General features: G+C 38.2%; 1 protein-coding gene across 1 annotated transcript in view; it reads left to right on the top strand.

Annotated features, from left to right (window-relative positions):
* Positions 1-680: 680 nt before the first annotated feature.
* Positions 681-16004, top strand: part of QTGAL (queuosine-tRNA galactosyltransferase) — a 103618-nt gene continuing 88294 nt past the window's right edge. The window contains exons 1-4 of the mRNA XM_005526820.3: positions 681-734; positions 4251-4367; positions 4486-4585; positions 9633-9697. Coding sequence (XP_005526877.2) covers positions 684-734; positions 4251-4367; positions 4486-4585; positions 9633-9697 — 333 coding nt within the window. The 5' untranslated portion in view covers positions 681-683. The remainder of the gene's footprint in view (positions 735-4250; positions 4368-4485; positions 4586-9632; positions 9698-16004) is intronic.

The following is a 16004-nucleotide window of genomic DNA, read 5'->3' as shown; positions in this document are numbered from 1 at the left end:
GGAAGATGTGTGTTAATGTCTTAACAATCCGATGAGTGAAGGTATGGGTGTTAACGACTTTGAAATGGATTTAATGTCTCTATTAAATCAAAGCAGCAGGTTTGCTACAGAGCCCGGACAGCCTGACTCCTGAAACAGACAAATGGGTCGGCACAAGCCTGAACTTTTGAACTTAAGGGGAAAATGATAAGTTTAAGCGGGGGGAATATGTGGTAGGCGCTTCGGGAAGGCTGTACTTTCCTAGAACCTCAGCACTGGGAAAGGAAGAGGGCAACATGCGGCCGGGAGTTCGGAATAAAAGGAGGCTGCCTCCCCCAACACCTCGAGAGAAAATCCGGCGGGTGTGTGCCCCGGTGGCCTCTCCCCCTTTATTCGAATAAAGGTGCAGGACTCCTCTGTCTCCTTTGCGGACACTGGTTTTTCATAGCGTGATTTTCAGTACGAGTGACTCCACAGCCGGGGCCAGGGTTTCCCTCACGGGCCGCGGCCGGGGCCGAGGTCGGGGCTTCCCTCACGGGCCAGGCCCGGGGTTTCCCTCAGGGGCCGGGGCCGGGGCCGGGGCCGGGGCCGGGGCCGGGGCCGGGGCCGGGGCTCGGCTGCCGCCGCCAGCAGAGCCTCTTCCGGCCGCTCCCGCCTCCGTCTCTGTGGTTGTTCCTCCCGCTCCTCCCTGAGGGGCGGCGGCGATGGCGGAGCCGGGGAGAGCGGGTGGGAGCCCCGAGGCCCCCGTGCAGGTGGTACGTGACAGGCGGGGCCGGGCCGGGGTGTCCCGGGCCGGGGCTGCCCGCTGCGGACACGGCAGCTCGGGCGGGGCCGGGGCTGGCCCGGGAGGGCTCTCCCGGAGGGCTCGGTGCCTCGGCGCGTTCGGCTACACGGGGTTGGTAATGAAAGTCGTAAAATCTTCCTACACTTCCTGCTTTTGTTACTTCCCGTACCTTTATTTATTTATTTAGTTAGTTAGTTAGTTAGTTATATCTTGTATGTATATATAGTGTGTGTGTGTGTATATATATCCTATGTACATATATAGTGTATATGTTTATCGTTATGTTTCTATTTCTATAAAAAGACATTTATTTTATATTTATAAATAAACTTGTATATTTATATATAATAATACATATCTAATATATAATTATATAATAATTATATACTTGATGAATAATTATATAATAATTACATATAATTATATGGAATTATATATAAGAAACATATATTTATATATAATATGTTTTATATGTTATAGATACACATTTTTATATTTATATTTATATATTTTTAATAAATGTGCACATATGTATAAATTAAACACATAAATAAAGTTAAATATACAACATCTATCTCTATCTGTGCCTATATAGCTATATAAAAGGAGATATGAAAATACAAAAATAGATGGAATTCTTGTCTAGAATGTGTGGAGTTCAGGGAAATCCAGGTAGTGTCACAATGCTCAAGTCCAGCTTTGATTCATAGCTCTGTTTTAAGAGTCATATTTGGGTCATAGGCCATGAAACTCCTCTGTTTCTTTCTGCTGTAAATCAGCCTCAGCTAATGAAAAGGTAATTCTGACTCACATCACTCAGATTGCCACTCAGATGATTTGTAATGCTAAAAGCACATTATATTTGCAGTCTATGTCCCCAATACTCAAAATTACTTTGAGAGAGCTTTATGCTCTCTTGTAGTTCACTGTTTTGGTAGCAGTCTTCAAATACAGGAAGGGTTGCTGCAAGGAGAACTGGAATAATCATCTGTGCTGGGATTGGGAAGTAGGAGTTGGCATAAACTGTCACAAAAAGACACTGGGAAAACCATTCTAGGTCTGCCTTATGCCTGCTTTTTATGTTTCCCTTAGCAATGCTGGTGTTTGTCCACGGAGAGGGGGTTTGTCAGCAATGACAGAGCTGTAGTTGATCTTGTTTTGGGACAGAAGAAGCAGCCACAGTCTCTGGAGGTTACTACCAGCTGGTATTTTTGCTATGAGACTACACCTGTAGGTAAAGTAGTGCCCTGGTTCATGATTTTCCCCTCTTTAAATGGTCCAAGGAGATTGAATTATTCTGAGACAGTCACACGTCATGAAAAGCCAATTTATGACTGCCCAGTTGCAACTCTTAAGCCAGGGTACAGTTCTAGTAATGAGCGAGGAAGAAATGAAAGTCTAGATTTTTGATGCATCCTCAAACTAAAACTAAACACAGAAAACCAGTGAGGTGAGCAAGAATGGTTGGAATACAAGAAAACTGGTATACAACATCAGCAATACTCTGAGGTGTTTGTCCTATTGCTGAATACAGTTATTTGTGTGGATTTGTTAATTTTTCAGGTTTTACACAGAAGTATCAGCAGTTGAGCTCTGGGCCTTAGTTTGGCAGGTGTCCAGTTCTGTATCTATCTGTGGTCCTGGTTCTGTGGAAGTAGAATTTGCTCACAGTAATGTGTTCAGGAGCATGTTAATATATCATGAGCAGCTCAGTTCAGAGCACCTCAGAGCCATCAGGTATTTATGGGTTGTTTAATATGTGCTGCCCTTGAAGTACTTTTTTCTACTTTCAGTTCAAACTAAACAGGGAGGTCAAACATCATCTTGCTATTTTGCACTGCTGCCCTGACTTAAAACAGGAGTACACCACGGAAGAAAAGCAAAGAAGTTCCAGTTTTCAAACCAATGGTGTGCTAGATGGTGATGGCTTAGTCAAATTTTTACTAAGTGAATCAGAAAACAAATTGAAAAATAACTGATTTTTCTGGATGTGCAAAACTGCACAAGTTTATATTGTCATTGGAAGAATTGTGGAACCCTTTTTTCCTGATTGAATATGTTAGATTCGTTGGTATGAATGTGTAGGGTCATATTTGAATTGCCATGTCTACATAAAGAATATGAAAATCTTGAGTAAATTTAATGTAGCACTTCAGAATCTCAGATTTTTTGCTTTTTTTTTTAGTCTCAAAGTACTGATCTGACACAGTTCTGAAATAATCTTTTTTATGTATGTTTTAATTACTGGGTAATCAGTTTTTTGTTGTTTTTTTTTGTTTCTCCCTTATTTCAGAGTGCTTTTATCCTACTTCTTTTAAGAACTGTTCCCATCATCCTGCCAAAAATCTGGAGGTTCATCCATTTTAGATGTTTACTATTTTATTTGGCTGTGTGTACATCCTTCAGTGTCCAAAACCCTGCCTTCTGATGTGTGCACCTGTGTGTATTTGCACAATGCACATGTGTTCACGTGGCACTAAATTGTGTATAATTCCATTTCAGTATCCCAGAATTTTGTTTCTTAGGATTCTCTCCTGCTCACAATAGGAACAAATCCTCTCTTTCTTCCAGCCATGCGTTTTTTTTTTTGTAAACCCCACATAATGAGGAGTTTAAGTTGTGTTTCTAGGGACTTCTTGAAATGTCCCATGAGACTTTTTAGGAGTTACTTAGGCCCTTAAGTTCCCCATCTAGAAGTAATTTTAACAGGTACAGACTTGGGCTCTCCCTTTGCAAGCACAGCCAGGTTATCACCAGGATGATTTCCCAGGCCTTTGCATGCTGTGAAGGAAAAGTGTTCTATTTTGAGACACTGAAAGAATTTTGGGGATTGTTAGCTTTTTAGGGGTGATTAGAAGAGTGGTAACTGAACAGATAAAGCCCTCCTCTCTGTTTTCTAACCAATTTTACAATATTTCAGGTATATTTTCCTGCTTTGGGTGCACATCAGAACCGAGAGAGGCTGCAGGAGGAAAACCTGCAGCTGGAATGGCAGAATATGGAACTGCATCACCAACTTCCAGGGTGCTTTAGAGCAGTTGTAGGTGGAATAATTTTTAAAAACTTGGCTGCAGCCTGAGGGTCCAGCTGCATATGTGAGCATCTCCAATTAGGCTTGAAGATAAATAGATGAGTAAGATGTATTCATAGAAGAGAAAAGTGAGGAGTGTCTTAAGAAGTGCAGGAATACTAGAATGAGGTTAGGGTGGTGTTACAGATGTTTCATTTGTGGGTTTGCTTCAGTGGTCCCTCTTCTACCAAGAACCATCTTACAGAACTTTATTTAAAAATAAGCTTGAGAGAGGAATGCAAATAGTGTTTTTGTAAAGAAAAGAAAGGTTCTTCGCCGACCTTTATATTTTTAAGATGCATTTTTTGTTGAAAGTTAGTTTCGGAAGGATCCGCTACTTCTCCTTTTTAATAAATATACTGTAAGTAAACAAAAACATGCTTCCTGACATGCATGTGGATCTCTGTTTTTTTGTAGTCTATCATTGTGCCTGTTCACAACAGTGAATGCTGGTTAGATGAATGCCTAAAGTCAGTTTGGGAACAAGATTTTAAGGGAACCATGGAGCTGTCAATTTTTAATGATGCCAGTAAGGTGAGTTTCAGACCTTCTTTAAAATACTGTCCAAGTAAATAATGTCTCTAACAAGACTTTTTGGTTCACTTCAACACACCAATTAAAATAGCTGTATCTAAGTCATTATTTTTTCTAGGATGGTTCAGCTGAAATAATTGAAGAATGGAAGATCAAGTTGGAGGAAGTTGGTGTTTCAGTAATCATTGGAACCAATGATTCCTCTCAGCCTGGAGGTGGTATGTAGCTTAATAGTGATTTTGTGAGAGTTTGGTTCTTATTGCAGGCACCTTCTGATTTTTAGTTTGAAAAGTGTCTTCATAGCCATTTGCACTGCAATGGAAAAAACTCACATTGTTTTCTAGAGCTCTGTTTGAAAACTCATTCCAACTTGAATTTGGCCCTGTTGCTTTGGGCTCTGTAGAATTTGTTTATATGTCCAAGGAAAGAGGAACTTGGCTTAGCACTTGTGTGCTCTACTCTGCAAAAGCAAAAGAATTTTGTTTAATTGTAGTATACACAATGTTACTAATGCTTACAATTTTACTATGGCTTTCTGATATCTGATTTATCTTCAGGAGATGGGTTTTAAGAAAAAATAAATAAAAAATTTATTGCATAAAGATTTTAAAAGTAAATGCATATCTTTCAGTTCAGTAAAATAGACCCTGAAATAGAAAATAAATACCTTTTTGATATTGCTTCAATGATCAAATCAAAACAGAGGTTTCAGAAGTTTTGATTTGAGCTAAAAACTCCCACTAAAATGTTCACTCAAAGGGCTAAAGCAATATGTTTAGTGAGCTGTCAGACAGGTGTATGATTTTATGATCCCCTATTCATTTGCATGCTAATATGAATCACACCCACTGCAGGTGATTACAAGCAAATCTCTTTAAATGGATTTTCTTTTGCTTGTTTTGGTTAGTTTATGTTCAGGGGTTTTTAGCACAAAATCTTCCTAAAATGTAAAATAGAAATAAAAGTCAATTGGTTTTTGAAGAAGCTGTTGAGTGACAGTAAAGCTGGAAGATCACATCTGTGTTCTGAGGAAAAACAGCAGGACAAAGGAAGAACAGTGTGCTCACATTTTGTACTGGAGCTGTGTAACCAATGTTTTTGTCATTCTGGACTTTCTGGGAATAAGTAGACAGGTAGGAATTGTTAAAATATTTCTTCCAAGTTTGTGTCTTTGAAGTTATCTCTTAAAAGTCACGCTTTGGAAACACTGGAACACAAAATTTGGACAATTTCTGGTTTTCACTACACGTCCTGTTTGAAGTGGAAAGAAACTCAGGCTTCTTACAGTCTCCTCAAAATGATCTTATGCAAAAGCCCAGTTCTGTTTCAGAAAGTTTGATTTTTATCCCCTGTTGAAACATGCAAATAAATTGAGAGTTTGTGCACTGAATTCATCTGCAATCTGGTAGAGGCCCCTGGCTTTATTTACTGTCATTTCTCCTGACCATAGGCTTTACATCTGTTTTTAAACAGTTGTCAGATGTAGCAATACTGAAGTAACACAGTGTCTTAGTTTAGGGCAAATTAGGAAGGAAAACTCGAAACACAGCATAACCCTTACTATAAATATTTTTAGTATTTTAATACCTCTAGCATGAACTGTGTTGTTTTGACAGTGCAGCTTGTAATATTAGAACTATTGGACTGGTAATGACAAAAGGCAGACAAGGTTTTTAGAGGGAATTTTTCTCTTTTGGGCAAATGATACAGCTGGAGTTGAGCAATGTTGAGAATTATTACTCATATTCCTGTAACTTTTTCTTCTTTTTTCTCCCCTCCACTACTGGGTTATCAGTCTTTTCAAAACTGACTTCTTTTAGTAGTTGATGATCAAGAAACTAAGTCAGTTACAGTTTCTTAAATCAAAGAATAATCACAGAGATTGTTAATTCTGATACTTAAGGTAGTTAGTAATGTTTTTGCTAATACCATTGTGTTGTGTAGCATATTTTCCGTTTTTATAAACATTAGCTCTGTCTAAAGTCTTGTTCTTACTAAAGTGTTGTATCAATTGTGTATAAACTAGTTTTGGTTTGGCAGAACACACAAGCAGGATTTTTTTTTTATTATTTTATTTTAGAATTCTGATGTCTGTTCACCTTTGCACTTCAGGAAACTGAACCTAAAACTGAGTTCCAGTTGTGAATTCCATTGTGCCATTAGGGATATGTCAGATTAATTTTTGGTTTAGCATGCATTTGTCAGTGTTGGGGTAGCTGGAGACTGAACAGATCTTTAATAAATTGGGGGTGGGAGGGGCAGCTGCGCACTATTTAACTAATAGTGTGAAATGCATAGTGCTGCTAAAAAACAAACCCAGGCTTATCCATGTGGAAGACACTCTCAGGTCACCATTAAAACAAGAACAGCTTTATTTCATGGTTGTTAAATTTTAGAAGCAGGTTACTTGAAATCCATAGTATTTGTTTGCTTTTGGTAATTTACTTTCATTTTGTTAAGGACTAGGTACAACTGGAAGGAGTCTTGCCTTTAAAAGAAGATGCTTTGGTACAGAAACAATGTACTAGTCAGGCTTCACATCTTCAACTATTTACACAAGATTAGGATTTATTTCTGATTCTTTTCTAGCATGTAAAAGAAAGGGGGAGAACCTAGGAAAAGAGAAAGGGTCACTTGCCTAAAAAAAGGAAACCTTTTTCTTTCCAAGAGTGAGGAATGTTAATATCTCACTGAGGCTTAAGTTTTTACGGCTGTAACCATGGTAACAGGCTCTTTTCACCAAGTAAGCAGGCCTTACAAAACTCAGAGACCTGGCACAAACATTTCATTTTGTTCAGTAGAGTAATATTAAAGACATTTTTTACTCATGCCAAACACAGAATTTGTTGTTGAAAGAAATTTTTAATACCTAGGTTCTTCTATGGGGAGTTATATTTATCTTCTTAATAATTTAAAAAATATGTGTATTTTCTTCTCTCTCTTTCCTCTAAAAGAAATCTGGTATATGAAAAACTTCAGGGTGTTTCTGTCTTAGACACAGCAAGAAATATTTTCCAACTCTTTCTCATAACAAATACTAAATATTTCATGATTTTATTTAAAGTGGTTTATTTGAAAATGAGATCTGAAATACTTCAGAAAGTTCATAAAGGAATATAATTGCCATCTTGTAGTTGCCTTGAAGCCTCCTTCACTCTTCTTAAATTTTTGATTCTCTGTAATTCATTATTATCCACACTGAAGGCTGTTGAAATATTTGGGTATGTTAATGACAGCACTGAAATGTAAGTCCAGGCTGCTTTACAGCTGCTATGGCTTCTGATAGTACTGATGTGTTTGATGTTGGGCAGATTGAATTCTGTCCTCATTTTTGTGCTGCTCTTTTATCTCTTGCTTTACTCGGGACCTCCTCAGAACTGGGGCTTTGCTGCTTTGCCATGTCCAGACCTGTAGTCTTGCATCAGTCGTTTCCCACTAAAACTGCTCATGCCAGGATCCAGCTCTGCTGCTGTGGCAGCTCCTGTCTTTGCCAGCTGCATTTCACTGCCAGTAGGAAGGAGACTGAGAGTTACTGTAGAGATGAGATTAGATATTCATAGGTCTGTAAAAGGTAATATGTAAACATCCTGTAAAATAATAAATCCAAAAAAACCCACAATGAAGAGAAGTTAAAGTGAGGATTAAAGTACATGAGAAAAAATAACACAGTTATAAGGAAGAGCCTTTCTAAGTCGTGTTCTGGTGGTAGTTGACATAATGTTCCTTGGAGGCAGTAAGAAATGCAGTCACAAGTCTTTTTCTGTACTTGGACAGCTCAGCAAAATAGCCAAGGAGCACGTGCATTACAGCTAAGGGAACCTTTGAGCCCAGTTAAATTTGTCTCCTGAGCAAACTTAAACTTGTAGCACATAAAAAGATAAGAGAATTACAGAACAAAACTTTTCAAATGCAAAATCAGAAACTTTATGGATAATACTATTTAAAACTATTCTTCTCCATTTCATGGTGAGATTTTTTTGGCTTTACATTTCCAGTTTTCCCCCTAAAAAGTAAAAACCCTACAGTATTGCATGTCTTCACAATGTTTATTTTGCAGGTCAGGGTGATCTTGCTGGATTCCCTGACTTGGTCCCATAAATACTCCAAAGAAAGTTTATGTTACGTATGTGACCAAGAGGAATCCATGCAGAATTTTTCAGATTACCACTGGATATAGTGTGGTCTTTTCTTAAAATGCTGCCCAGGGCAAGAACTCAGAGAGCAGAATGTTCTTAGGTACACCTTGTCTGCCTGCAAAAACGATCCCAGGTAAGCATTCCCACCTTGTGGGTGTATTTCAATGTCTGCTGCAGTCCCATCCTTACCTTCAACTGTGGATTCCTGCTCCTTCCTATTTTTCTGGTTCTGCCATTTGTTTGATCCTCCAGAACAGTCATCTGCTTCAGAAATAAGGCTGACAAAAAGAATTTTCTTCCTTGGTTCAGCTTCCTGAAATGAATGTGTTGGTAAAAAGATTCACCAAGTGTCAGGAGGTCAGAAGCTAAGAGACCCCAGGTGCCAATGTTGTCATTTGTCTGAAGTGACATTTCAGTGTGCTCTCCATTGATGATTTCTACCACGTTATGGTAGAAATAAGCCACCTGTGTGCTTTGTGTGTGTGTCTAATAAAAAAGCTTCGGCTCCCCTCTGCATTACACCTGCCTTTGCATAAATGGCACATGAAGTTTTTGTATTTGCAAAGTTTATACTTAACAAGCACCAAGGAACAGAAATTTTTATGTCCTTCTGAGAACCCTGATGTGAAGATCAGCCGTTTCTGGTCCTTCTCTGCATCTTTTATGATTTGCTGGTATGTTTGAGGACTTAAAAAGATGAATGTATGTGCAGCCAAGGGTTTTCAGCATCTGCTCTTTGCGAGGGATTGGCCTAAATGACCTTTAAAGATCCCTTCCAGCCCGAAGCATTCTGTGATTCTACAAGCTGAGTATAAATATATAAACAATATGGATATAAAACCTGCCCTCATCAAGATACACATTACATATTATGTCCTTTGGGGAGGGCTGGCAAAAGGAATCTTATTCTACTTGATTGTATAGTTCTGGTATTCAGTCAGAGAAGGTGACTGACATAGGCATCCTATTTAAATATTCTCAAATTATCTTGCTTTAAATGTGGAAAAAATTGGTTCTTTGTGTGATACTGATTTTTGTATTTTCTCTTATTTGTTCCTCACTTTATTAAGATTTTAAAAGATGCAACAGTAAAAACTCCTCCATATTTTTATCTTTGCTTTTTCAACAGTTGGATTTGCTAAAAATCAAGCAGTAATTCAGAGCTCAGGAACTTATCTCTGCTTTCTGGATTCAGTAAGTTAATGCTTTTTGTCTAACTTGGTTTTTTCAATAAATCCTTTTCTTTTTAATGGAGTTGTTGACTTGCTGAAAGACAAGCTGCTTAAAGGTGTTCGGTTGTTAAATGTGCTGGTTACTATTTATGGCTGTAAAGTTCTATTCCAACCTGCAGAAAGCCTTACATCATTCTTTGATTATATCAGATTTCACAAGCTGTTGTGAACAGGGCTGGGCAAGGTTGGTATTTAGGTGTTTTGAGGATTTTTCTTTCCCACATTCTTCAGAAAATTGTATTGATGAGAAACTAAGAGCTAATCTACTGGCTTTTTGATGTAAAATAGGAGAGGTCTCACCTTCCAACTTGAATTTTTTTTTTCCTGTCCTTTGTTGGATATCTTCTGTGAAACCATTCAGCTCACTAACCCCCAGATAAGGATCTCACTTTGTGCAGCTGAATATGCAGGAATGGTTTCACAAAGGTGCCCAGCTGAGCAGAGGAGTGGGGCCTTGTGCTGGGATCAGGCAAGAAGAGCAGGACCTTCAAGGCTCACTGATCTCCTGTAATTTCACCTGAAGATTGATTTTTTTCCACTCTGAATTAGAACTGAACTATGGGTTAGGGTAGTACAGGATGAACTGGCTGCTGACAGGGTAGGTTTTCAGATACAATTCAACTGAATATTATGATTGTCTTGCTCGTTAAAAAGTGTTTTGAGAGCAGGGATGTGAACTCTACAGCCATTCTCAGGTTTTAATTAGGAAAATCCTTCAGTTTGTAAACTTCAAGTGCATTATCAACTAGATGGAAGAAATTTTTTTTTGTTCATGTGTTAAAATGTTGTGATTTTTGTGGTATATTGTTAATCAGTGAGGCTGTTCATGTGAAACCATATCTAAAATGGAAAAAATAAAAAGGGAACTTACTTTTGAATTGCAAAGTTTTGGTATTCCAGGCTTGGACAGATACCACTTTGCATAGAATATTCTAGGAAGTCTGCAGGATGAGGAATGTGTGTACTTGAGCTGGCTGAAGTTATCTGAGTCCACGAGTACATGAAAGAGAAATTAATCTGCTCTTGTCCCATGGAGCTTCATATCTTCTGTATCAAATATGAGTAGCATGATGCACTGAAGTAAATTATGGGTTAGTCTTTCTTTTCAGTCCAGACAGATCTAGTTGTTTGAAAATTACTAGCAATAAACTAGAAGATCAAATTCTCTTAATGAAGTTAATTCATATTTTCATAGTGGTTCTTCAGAATTCTTGGTTTGTTATTTACCATATATTAAACTCTTCCTGCTTCTGTGTTGTTTCTTTGCTGATTATTGCATGAAAACAAAACATCAGGGAAGCAAATAATTATTAAGGAATATAACTGGTAATGATACTGTATTTCTGCAATATTATCATTAGCAGAAGTTTATATTTAATATTATCAAGAATTACTCAAAGTGAGTTGAGGATTTTATGGTTTACAGTGTGAATGACCTTAGGAGAAGTTACCAAAATTTTCTGTTCTGTACATTTCTGTTACTTCCTCAAAACAGAGGCATTCTGGACTACCAGAAGCGTAATCTTGCTACAAAAAAAATATTAAATGCCTGGCATTACTTAGATGTATTTTCTCCTGTCTCTCCTTGTGACTATAATTTTTTGCTGAAAACTGATCAGAGCAAATAAAGTGGAAACTGCCACAAGTCCAAAAATTGCTCAGTGTTTTGGTAGTTAGTAAATGTCATGTGATAATAGCTGGGACACAGATGTTGCCAGCTGTTTAACAACTCTGCTTCCACACACCACCTACCTTCTTCATTTCAGTCACCAGTCCAGTATCCAGCTCTCTAGGAAGGAATGTTGATATCAACCTTTTGGAATGTGCTGCAGTAATGCCAAGGAATTGACCTTCAGAAGTGCAGCCACAATTTCAGGTTTGCTACAGGTGGATGTGGAGAGGAATGGGGCTGGGGATGTAGTTTGTGCACGTTACAAAGAGGTGGAGAAATACATCCGTGGCTTTTTGTGCCTTCCTTTGTTTTCTCTGTGAAGGGAAATGAGTGGATGAGCAAATTTGGGAGCGTCTTTGGAAGGGCTGGCTCCAGCAAGACTGTTTTTGCTTGCCCTTCCAGCTGGAGTCAAGCTGCTTGTGTTATGTCTCTCAACACAGATTTCTGAGGACAACAAACTGGGGAGAAATGTGGAAAAAAAAAGGTTACAGATCTCAGAACTGTCAGAATTTGATCAGCCTTTTATAGTATGAAGTGGCAGCTGTTTGACAAACAGCTATTGTGGAGTTTTTTTACTCTGGTTGTTACATATTTCACCTCCAAGCTACTGAGGCATTTTTTCCCCTCTGGGAAAATAAGTAGAAAAATTGAAGCTACTTAACAATGTTTTCATATGTAACATTTACAGTGTGGAAAAATGAGAGCTAATTTTGCAAATATATTTCACTGTTAGCTTTTCTTCTTTAAATTGTCTGCAGTTATGACTTTATCTGCCAGTTTCATTGTGCTGTAGCTGTAGTTTGTCACTTCTCTGGGGTGGTGCCATTTTTGTTAGAGGCATTTACCCACTTGTAACACAGCTCTTACACTAAAAATTCTGCTTTGAACTGCTGTTTTCATTGACATGCACATAAACATGCCTCTACTTGTCTGAAACTGTATTTCTTTAAAAAGAATCACGCTTTCATTTCACCCTAACAATCTGTGTCTTTTCCAATTGTTTCAGGTTTATTCAGTGTGTTGGAGAACTCCTGACTGTTAAAGAAAAAACATAAAAATGTGTCCTTTTTTGACCTGCAGTGTTTCAAACCCAGTCATAATCACTTGAGAACTTAACGTGCTTGTTTTAATCTTTTGAAAAGCTCTGTTGGCAATGTATCACAATTTCAGAGATTCTCAGGCAGTTCAAAGATATGACTTTAAGCCATGTTGCCACAGTGTCACTGCCTGCTAATAATCAAAAATGCCATGGTGACACTGATAAGTTTTATTCACCAAAAATGAGGGTGAACCACACCAGATTTGTCATTTCTGTGATGGAATTGGTAGCTGCTGACCTGTGCCTTTTGCTTTGGGAGATTTGTTTGTATGATTTAAGTTGGGAATGGTTCTTAATTGCTGTGTGCATAATTGCTTAATTTCAAATTGCATGTGTTCCTTGAGGTTCAAGTTCAAGCCCACATCGTTGAGGGGGTATTGCTGAAGGCCTTGGAGGAAGGTGGTTGGAATTTCTCTAGGCAGACCTGGTAGATGTGTCAGGCACATTCAGTTATAAACAGCTTGTTTTTCCAGCCTCTTCCTGGGTTTGGAAGTATGGATTTCCTCTTAGTTGCCATTATACATTACAGGCACTAATAAACTTCTGAATTATTCCTCCTTTCTTTCAAATTAGTCTTAGGAAAATTCAAATTATTTCTTAGGAAATGGAGATGTGATCAGAGTTCATGTAATTCCTTTCTGTTGTTGTTTAACATACTGTTCCTTTGGAACTTATCCTCTGATTTAAAAACTGAAATAAGCTGTTATTACACACAAATATCAGGTGTGTGGATGTAGTGGTGAACCCCATTACCAGAAGAGTTGTCCATGTTTCCTAATCACTAATGAGCCCCAAAAATTCAAAATATGGGTGCTTAAAGGCATCATTCCTATCATTGTTTGTAAAGATGTGCTTGTATTAAAACCAGATTAAATGCCTCTCTCTGGTATGAAATGTTAAATGAAGAGGCAGACCTTCAGAATTTGGTTGCCATAACCTCTCCCTACATGTGTCTTCATCTATTCAGTAGTTAAAGAGGGGAATTGGAGTTGCTGGTGAAGCTTTTACTCTTGTCTGGGTTTACTGGCTTTGCTGCTGAACACCTTGTGAGTTCCCTGCTTCACTTGACTGCTGACACATAATTTTTTTCAGTGATCTGAGTATGAGAAAAAAATCAAAGGTGATCTCCAGTGACCACAGAAAAGCAAGATATGGAAAGGCATTTGTCTGGATTTGCTGAATAATTGCACTGAGGTGAAAGCTGCTTCTACAGCAAAGGTTTCCTGACCAACTAATAGCGATGCTTAATTAAAAGATTCCATAAAAAGATCGTCAGGCTCATAAGAACACCACCCAGGTCTATGCTTGTTGCTATGTTCAAAAAAAAGAAAGGTGCTCCATGCAGCCAGCTTCTTAAATTTGAAGTGTCTCCTTTGTTGTCCCCTTCTTTCTCAGTTTAATTTGGGAGTAGAAACAGAAAGCTTGCATTTTTTTCCTTATGATCTTGCGAGTACTGACAGATCATTATTCTCAGGTGATTTGTGGGTGCCAATTGAGTGCCTGAATGAGTGTGATAGTGTGGGGCTGGTAAAAAACCATCCCCTGGAGAATTGCCTGGAATCAGGGTATTTCCTTCAGTAGAGCTGTTGACAGACCAGTTTTTGGAGGTCCCAGGCATTTCACTTCCCTGGTTCAAGGAGTTGAACTGAACAATAGCAAAGAAAGATTTTCCCTCTAGTCTGAGCAGGTGCAGGATAAATGAATGGACCATTTGATGAATTGAAAGATTTTGGAGATGCCATATTGTTGCTCAATGAGTGAAACATTCCTCCCGCTGTTGCTGCTGGTTGTATTTTGCATTTAATAGCTGCAGTGGAAAGAAGGTGCTGTTATTATGGGAGTGTTTCAGCTCTCAATCCTTTTTTTCATTTTGAGCAGCCAAATATGAAGGACTTTGGAAAAGCACAAAATGCTGGGTCTGTAATGTGAGATTAAGGAAGCACCTCAATACTGAGCTATAATTAGTGTTTTGTTTTCTGTGAACTTGCTCTTGGTTGCAAAAAGTGGATGTGTATTGTGATGTGAATTGCATATTTTGTTTTACTTTCTGAAGTGCAGAAGCACCAGTTTGAAGGGAAAATGATGAAGTTACCACTGTGTGGAGCCCAATGTGGTCCCCACAGGCTGGTTGAAGAGGCCAGCTTTTGTATTCCAAGTATATGAGTAGGGAAGGCATGCATTTATTTAGCATTTATTTCAAATTTCTTTTCTTTTGTCCATTCTTTCTATGGGGGAAATTTCATCCTGTCAGCTGTATATCTGCTAGGGGACCATTAGAGACTTCCATGTGAACAGAGAAATTTGGATTTCATTCTAAATTTCAGTTTTGTTAAAGATATTTTTCAGTGTAAGTCACTGCTACTATTGTTATCTTCCCTTCTCTCACCTAGGAAACAGAAACAAACTAAATATACTTCACTTTTTTATATAGGCCCTTTTTTTTTTCTGTCTGAAATGAGTGAAAAATAATTTGGAAAGTGTTTGCCTGATTATTGAGGTTTTGTTCTCAGTTTTAAACAAACAAACAAACAAAAAAACCCAAAAAAACGAGATGACCAAACTCAGCCTGTAGAAACTGAAGTGTGGCAACACATTTGCTGAATTGAATAAGTGCAACAGCTTGGATAGAAAATTTGTGATTGCATCACATACAGTTGTGTAAAATATTTTACTACCTTAGTTGTTTAATACTATAGTTGCTGAAATTCCATCCTTTTTTAAGGTGCTCTTGATTTGTGGTACAATAGTTTTGGTTTTACTCATTAGAATTTATTTTGGTTTCTAAATATCAGTCTTAAATCCATGATTATTTCACTATAAATACATTCTGTTTTCCACTCCATGGTCACCTTTCCAGTCATCCACAGTGAAGAATCTGTGGAAGTTGGATTTTGCAGTTACTTTTCTGGTACCAACCTGAATCCAAGAAAGCTGAATGATGCTTGTATCTCATTTCTGTCTGGGGTGTGATTTATATTTTGTGCTGTTCTTCCTCATCATCCAATTGCTTTGTTACAGTATTTGGGATTATATCCTAAACTGTTACATTCCTTTTTTTCCCATGTTTTTTTCTCCTTTCATGAAATTGGAAGCTCTCACAGAACAGTGCAGCGGTGTGTGTGTAAAGCTACTAATAAAAAAACGAGACAGAATTATTAAAAGAAATAAAGGTCATCCAGGGTAAGAGTTCATAGAGTTTTCCAGCATTAGAGAACAAAGCTGTATTAATAAAAAGAGGCATTTAGAAGTTTTTGTGGTTACAGTGCCCTCTCTTTAGCTGGAGTTTACAGAATCCTGATGCTCTCTGATAGCCTAAGCCCCAGATCTGGAGATGTGTGAGTTTTGCCAACAGCATCAAACTGACACAGTGTTTTCTTAGGGGAACGGGGCCATTCCTGTCAAATTGGGTGGTTATGAAAACATGACATCGACCTCTTTGGTGCATAGGTTATTTCAATTTGGTTTGAATACTTTCCATGCTGATTTAACCTTTTTTAA

The sequence above is a fragment of the Pseudopodoces humilis genome, chromosome 21 (genome assembly GCF_049639895.1).
Source record: "Pseudopodoces humilis isolate 2021_Gansu_Grassland_sample_001 chromosome 21, ASM4963989v1, whole genome shotgun sequence".
In the NCBI taxonomy this organism is placed as follows: domain Eukaryota; kingdom Metazoa; phylum Chordata; class Aves; order Passeriformes; family Paridae; genus Pseudopodoces; species Pseudopodoces humilis.
This window is presented reverse-complemented; position numbering and strand designations above follow the sequence as displayed.